This window comes from Poecilia formosa, unplaced genomic scaffold, assembly GCF_000485575.1.
Source record: "Poecilia formosa unplaced genomic scaffold, Poecilia_formosa-5.1.2 Scaffold3, whole genome shotgun sequence".
NCBI classification, from domain to species: Eukaryota; Metazoa; Chordata; class Actinopteri; order Cyprinodontiformes; family Poeciliidae; genus Poecilia; species Poecilia formosa.
Window position 1 is genome coordinate 1,329,694 of NW_006799942.1, and position 7,474 is coordinate 1,337,167.

The window sequence follows — 7,474 nt, forward strand, 5'->3', positions numbered from 1 at the left end:
TGAATGACCTCTGATGCCCCGAGAGAGACAACCTGCGTCAGAATATCTCTTTGCCATCCTGCAGCGGTTCTTTAGATCACCTTTAGATACTATTCAGTGAAAATATAAGCAAACTACAGCTACTAGGCCCTGCCAAACAGAGTGGATTCACATTTTTATTAAAGTTGTTGGTATCAAAAATAAGAGATAGTTTACTTTTACAGTAAAAGCACAAGGGTGTGATATCATCACACTGCATGTTGTGTAAAAATAATACTCTTTGTGACAGAGGGCATGACTTTGCAAGTTATTACAGTGTTTCTGAGTCACTTTGGTGCATTTCTCAAAACAAAAACCAGCAGAAAACCTCCAACAGCGTGTCACTTCTTCAGAATATTTATTTGTCAAAAGCAAATATTCATGTCAGTGAAACAGTCGTCAAAGTGTCCAGATGTATGAATAATGAAGCCAAATAGTTTTGTCAAGTTTTCATTTTGACAGTTTAATCTCTGCAGTGTTTTCTAATGTAGCAAAGTCAAATGATCAGAGCATTTTTAACTTGTAAATACTCTTTATTATTATAATTTATTCACAACGTTGTACAAGAGCAAAGAACAAACTTACCTAAAACAAACATAAGAAACTTTTGACAAAAGTTAACCAGGAATCAGTGAAGTCAGTGAAACCTGAGAGAAATTGCTCAATTTGAGAGACATTTTCAGTACAATGTCTCTCAATTGAGAGACATTGTACTGAAATGTCTCTCAATTCAATTGTTTTTATTATCATTGTAGCATAAGCAGCAAAATTAAAAAAGTGTAATTTGGTCAGCAATGAAAACAAATAAGTAATACAGACACATTAGTATCATACAGATATTTTAGACAGACTTGTGAAGACTCGGTTGCAGTAATCAATACGACTAAAGATAAGCGAATGGTTGAGTTTCTCTTGATCTTGCTGGGACTTTAATCCTCTAGTCCTGGAAACGTTCTTCAGGTGATAGAAGGCCGACTTTGTAACTGTCTTTATGTGGAACAGTCTGTTTAGGTCTAAAAGTCACAAAACAAAGTTTTAAGGAACCTCTTGCTTTGTTTTTTTATTTTATGTAGCGTGTTTTTCACCAGGTATTTTATTGTGGTGGCTCACTGTTTGAAGGAGACACCAAAGTTTTGTGATGTAGACGGGATTTCTGTATTTTCACTCTGGCTGTTGGCTATATGGTCACTGTGGGCTCTTCACACGGGCCTGCTGAGTCTGCTCGTCCCTTTGTCACGTCTGAGCTGCTGCTATCATCAGCAGAAACACACACACACACACACACACACACACACACACACACACACACACACACNCTAATTGTGCGTCTGACCCATTCGGATCATGACATGGACCGGCACGTAAACAGACATGTTCACACACACAGGCAGAGACGGGGAGTCTGGACAATGTGCTGACCTCAGGAAGCCATTCCTAAATGTTTATTGTTCAAGGCAGCAAGAAGAGAGTCGAGGGTCGGCTCACCTACCAAACGCTCGTTGTACTTGCATTGAACCAGAGGAAACAAATTCAACTTTTGAGGCTTTTTCAGAAACAAATGCATTAAAAAATAGAAGTTTATTTTGTTTTTTTGCCTGATTTATTTGATGAAACACAGAAAACAAAGTAAGTCAATGTAACCTTGTGGCTGCCAGTGAAACCTTTTTAGTCCCACTGCCCCGCTATTCACCGGCGATTACTCGGTGGCACAAATTTTACAAAAAGAGAAGCAAATTTTCATTCATAAATCAGGATTTTAAAAAACACTTTCACCTCAGTTTCAATTAAACTAATTTGCCAAAACCTCTTAATTTCATAATTTTTTGCCAACATAATTACAGTTTTTGATATTTAAAAATCATTGACGATGTCTCTGAGCTGATTATTCAAAAACACGTGGCTACTTTTAGCTAAAAAAAAAAGAAAAAAGAGACAAAAGGAATCAAAATTTAAATAACTATTGACAGAACAATCTGACAAAGAATAAATTGTTTATTTTCGATTAAAAGAATCAATTTAATGGTTTATTGAATCGTTGGATTGCAAAAGCAGTTATACTGTTTCAATTTTCCAACATTTTTGTCACAAAACACGACTTATTAGGATCTTATTGGAAATCTTTCAGAAGCATGGCATTCATTTGCATTCATCTCTGCTAAGTGTTTATAGGCATCTTTTCCAGCTTCATCAGTTTTGTACATAAATGAACTTTAATTTAAATTTCTTTCTGTTTTATTTTGCAAAATTGTCCAAGTTGAAACCGATCAGATGAAAAGCATCTAAACATCAAATGTCACATCATTTTTAGGATTTTGGACTTTAACTGAGCCATTAAAGCACCAGAACATTTTCTGGCTGTACGTTTAGCTTTGTTGTCTTCGTCCCAGTCTCCAGTTTTCTGTAGCTTCAAATTGTTTTGTTTATCTTCTGAATTGCCTGACATTTTTCTCCATCCATCCCCGTACCTGCTGAAGAAAAACATGTCTGCATGTTTCACTGTGAAGATGTTCTGTCAGTTTTCCACCACATTTTATTGAAATTTGTTTGAAAAGTTTATCAGCTTCTTTAACATGCTCTCTACAAAGCTTATAGCAAACTTCACATTTTCTTATGTTGTTCGTCCTGCTTTTCCATATGTGACACATTGTTAAAGTTAAGCTAATAGTTGTCTTCTCAGCAGAGATTCATGGCTCTGCAGAATGAACAAGACATTTAAAACCTCAGATGCTGTTTATGACCTTGAAACTTCCCCCTGACCTTTCTGTGATGTTCCTTGTTTCCCATGATGCTGTTTGTTCATTAATGATCTCTAACAAACCTCTGAGGTCTTCAGCTGGACACAAACTAAGTTCAAATTATACAAAGCAGGGCTTTGTTTACTAATTAGCTGATGTCAGATGGCTGTAACAGATTTTATTTATTCTTGAAATTTAAATGAAAATTATGTTTCTTCTACTTCACATTCTTAATCTTCTTTGTGTTGGTTTATACCACATGAAACCCAAATAAAATATATTGAAGTTTGTGGGTGTAATGCAAAAAATGTACAGCTTTTGCAAGTGTTAATATACGGCTCTGGGAAAAAGTAAGAGACCACTTAAAATGATCAGTTTTTCTGATTTTACCTTTTACAGGTATATGTTTTAGTAAAATGAATATTGTTCTTTTATAGTATGAACTACTGACAACATGTCTCTGAAATTCAAAGCAATAAGTTAGTATTTATTTGCAGAAAATAACGAAAAAAGGAAGTGCTTTCAGATCTCAAATAAGAAAACAAGTTCATATTTATTTAGAAACAACACTAATGTTTTAACTCAGGAAGAGTTCAGAGATCAATATTTAGTGGAAAAACCACAATGTTTTCAGTGCAACGGTCTCAAAAAAATTCAATAAATTTTACCGACTAATTGACTTGAAGTATTTCAACAAGCTGCCAGTTAATTAAAATCGCAACAAATCAGCTGAAAATGTATTTATATCTCGTCTTAATTTTATTTCCAATGATGTGAGGGTCTTCGATCTTTTCCAAAAATATTGCACGAATCCTCGAGTCAGAATTTGCAAATTTACTTTCTAAAAACAGTTTTAAAACAGTTTTAACACCCTGATCTATCTGATAAAAATCCCTTTGTGAAAAGCTGCCCTCGGTTTTGTTTTTTTTCCACCTAATGTATAGATTTACCATGTAACGCAGTATAGCCGTGTGCCCTCTTTGTGTTTGCATGAATCAAAGTGTGTCTGTGCGTTAACCCCTCTGTGGCCCTCACAACAAAACAAAGCAAACTGCTGACAGAAGCGCAGGCGTGCCGAGCCACGACCCCTGCAACCCGTGGGTGTATATATACCCCAATACGCACTGCTGCTGCAGACTGGAACCCTGCAACACACAGCTCATCAGTTTGGGTAGGTCAAAGTAGATAAAAACAATGCAAAACATTTTAAATGTCCATGGGCAATGGTGTGACTTATCAAACAGAAAAGCAGCTGTAGCTGATTGTTGTTTGAAATAGAAAGTTAAAGACAGACGAAAAGGAAGAAAAACACAGAAGGTGGAGAGCAGAACTTCTTTGAGCATCTTTTGCTGTTAATATCCTGACTGCTGTGTGTTTTCCTGACAGGTACAGCTGAAGAAAAGGACACAATGGCTCTGACAAACCCTATGCCCATGGGCCCTTGGAAGGTGAGCTCCTCGCTGTACTTCCCACCCACGTCTGCAGCCTCTTGCCTCATGACCGATCCGTTTGTGCTCCGCAGATCACCGTCTATGATCAGGAGTACTTCCAAGGCAGGCGCATGGAGTTCACCGCCTGCTGCCAGAACATCATGGAGTGTGGGATGGAGAACATCCGCTCCCTGAAGGTGGAGTGTGGCGCGTACGTATCCACTCAGGCTTTCTTCTGATCTGTTACGTATTTCTGGAAAGAGTTTGCTGGTTATACGTTTCCCCGGTGTTTGACCCGCAGCTGGGTCGGCTATGAGCACTCCAGCTTCTGTGGCCAGCAGTTTGTGCTGGAGAAGGGCGATTACCCTCGCTTCGAGGCCTACAGCGGCAGCAACTCCTATCGCATTGAGAGGATGATTTCCTTCAGGCCCATCTGCTGTGCTGTAGGTCCAAACTGTCGCACAATTGAACATTTTTTAGCACCAGCTGCAGCTGCAATGAAGCTGCTTTTCCTCTGCAGAACCACAAGGAGTCCCGCATGACCATCTTTGAGATGGAGAACATGATGGGACGTCAGTTTGAGCTGTGTGACGACTACCCGTCCCTGCAGGCCATGGGCTGGATGAACAACGAGGTCGGATCCATGCAGATCCACTCCGGAGCGTGAGTTCTTCCTCCTGATGAGCAATAGATACGCATCAGAAACATGAGTTGATCAGTTCAATAAAGACTGAAAGGAGGATAGATCAGTATAAAGATTATTAATCATATTAAAATATTTGTTACTTTATTGCATGTGTCAAACTCCAGCTCTTCAAAATAACCTTTGTGTGCTTAAATATTATACTATCAATCAAATCAAAGAAGATTTTAATCTGTAATCTGTCAGATTACATCAATGTAAGAAGATATTCAAATTTATTTTTTCATTGTAAGAAGTATTCATTGCAAGCAGAGAGAATTTTTTATTAATCTTTTAACAGTTTCATCAATACATTCTGCCACATTTATAATATTGATGAGGCCCAAAATAAGAATGAAGTTTTATTTGTTGCTTTATTTTGAGCAATATAAAAGAAAAAAATACCTTAATAGGTAAAAAAGAACAAACACTTAGTTTTTATAGCTATAAATCTTAGTAAAATGAACATTGTTCTTTTATTCTATGAACTACTGCCATGTCTGTGAAATTCAACCAAAAATTTTGTTTTTATTTGCAGAAAATGAGAAATGGTCAAAATAAGGAAAAAGATGCAGAGCTTTCAGACCTCAAATGATGCAAAGAAAACAAATTCATTTAGAAACAACAATGTTAATGTTTTAACTCAGGAAGAGTTCAGATATTTGGTGGGATAGCCAGGAGGTTTTAATGGGGCTCAGTGCTGTATTTACAGTAACAACAATGCATTTTCTGATTTACCAAACTCATGTTTTGTAAAATAAAACTGCATTTAGACATAAACAAGAATTAATTTAGCTCAAAAAGTAGTGGAAGACCTCTGCTCTGTTGCACATCAGATCACAATTTGATTATTATGTTATGTTATGTTTTCTGCTGCAACAGCATGACTCAGTGCTAACATTACTGAATCTTATGCAATACCATGCAAATGCTGTGTTTACAGTGATGAAATTTAATTTATTACAACAGAGGCATTTCTAACAGTTTACATGTCAGATTTGAATAAATTTTCATCTGTTGTCATTTTGCAAGTTGCTTTTCAAACAAAAGCAGTAAATAAAACAGTAAATAAACAGCAAAATTACTGTAACATTTCTGTATGAACACTTATTTGCCCATTATAAAGTCCATTATGCCTGTCAATATTATAAAATACTGAAAGACATGATTGCATTCGTAATCCGACTTCCACATTGTTTTTAGTTTTATTGAAATAGAGACAAGGCTGTCTGTTTCTAACTGTATTTTTAAAAAAGATTTTTAATTAATTGTGATAAATTCTGAAGAATAGCCAGTTGTTTTTAATATAATGTATTGATTTAATGCTAGTAGATTTATTCAGCATCAACTCAGGTTGCTGGATGCATGAAACTAAAATCTGAAAGACCTACTTTCTGACTGTTTCTGCTTAAAATCAGATTATTATATCAACTAAAAGGTTGTGGATGTAGATGCTGAACAATGCATTAAAACTTACCCTTGTTGCATATCAGAAGAGAAAATAAAATTCCCTCTGTGAGAGTTGTAATGTCCTGTTTTGGTGTTTCCTTGCAGCTTTGTGTGCTATCAGTACCCTGGATATCGCGGCCACCAGTACATCATGGAGTGTGACTGCCACGGAGGAGAGTACAAATGTTACCGTGAGTTTGGCTCCCACTCCCAGACTCCCCAGATCCAGTCCATCAGGAGGATCCAGCACTGAGAAAGGAGAGGATTCCCTCACTCCACCTTTTTTCCTTCCCTTTTCCTCTCTTCCTGATACATTTCCATCCCTTCTTTTCTTCTTCCTGTCCCACAACCTCCAACTCCCCCAGCTCTGCTGATCTGGATGGTCAAAGCAGGACCAAAGGACTGAACTTCAGGTGCTTACTGACGTCAGTGGTTTCCTGCATATTTGCTTTTATTTTTGTTTTAAGGGAGACAACATAAATAAAGGAAGGCTATAAGAAAGACAGGTTTTAGGAATGACAGATTTGAAAAGAAATCAATCAAAAAGAATGGATGCTCCACCTTGGTGATGAAAACATTTCAAAGTTAGTTGCTCTTTTCCTTCTCCTCCACGGATGAACAACCACCAGTCTGGGTGTCGATGTGATATCAATGACTGCCTGTGTTTAAGATAATAAATAAAGAAAATGAGCAAAGAAACGGACAGATTCATGACAATGATGTATTTGCATGTTTTCTTTTTTCCTTCTCTGTGCTGATTTTTTGACACTGCTGCTTTAATAAACTAAACAATGTTTTAAAATTATTTAATGAATTCGTCAGGCACGATACATATAAATTTACTTCTTTAAAACTCATATTTAAACCATCACATTTAATGTGTGTGGTTTCTCATAAATTGACATTAAAAAAATCATTGCACCCTACAAATTTTGGGTTTTCCTAAAGTCCCAAATTGAAGGAGGGAGGAATTCTATGTAATAAAAAAAATACGTCCAAATGCTACTTTTTCAGAGTATAAATGAAAACCCTTTAACTAAATTAGTTTGTACTTAATGTCATGATTTTTTTTGCAGAAATATGTCAGAATGTGATGTAATATTGGTACCTCTCAATAAATTGGAATAGCACTGAATATTTATTTAGAAATTAAATTAAAA

At 36.4% G+C, this 7,474-nt stretch overlaps 1 protein-coding gene across 1 annotated transcript; it reads left to right on the forward strand.

Moving 5' to 3' along the window:
* The first annotated feature begins 3,886 nt into the window (after positions 1-3,886).
* Positions 3,887-7,031, forward strand: cryba1b (crystallin, beta A1b). The gene is made up of 6 exons (XM_007553682.2): positions 3,887-3,924; positions 4,140-4,201; positions 4,276-4,394; positions 4,485-4,626; positions 4,704-4,846; positions 6,420-7,031. Exons 2-6 carry the CDS (start codon positions 4,163-4,165, stop codon positions 6,565-6,567), a joined length of 591 nt encoding a protein of 196 aa, XP_007553744.1. The 5' UTR covers positions 3,887-3,924; positions 4,140-4,162; the 3' UTR covers positions 6,568-7,031.
* Positions 7,032-7,474: the final 443 nt, after the last annotated feature.

What these genes read in the sequence shown, in the direction of transcription:
- cryba1b (XM_007553682.2), top strand. Translation starts at nt 4,163, where the DNA reads ATGGCTCTGACAAACCCTATGCCCATGGGCCCTTGGAAG. An exon ending in TGCCCATGGGCCCTTGGAAG is followed by an intron (nt 4,202 to 4,275) that starts GTGAGCTCCTCG and finishes TGTGCTCCGCAG; the next exon opens with ATCACCGTCTATGATCAGGA. An exon ending in ATGCAGATCCACTCCGGAGC is followed by an intron (nt 4,847 to 6,419) that starts GTGAGTTCTTCC and finishes GTTTCCTTGCAG; the next exon opens with CTTTGTGTGCTATCAGTACC.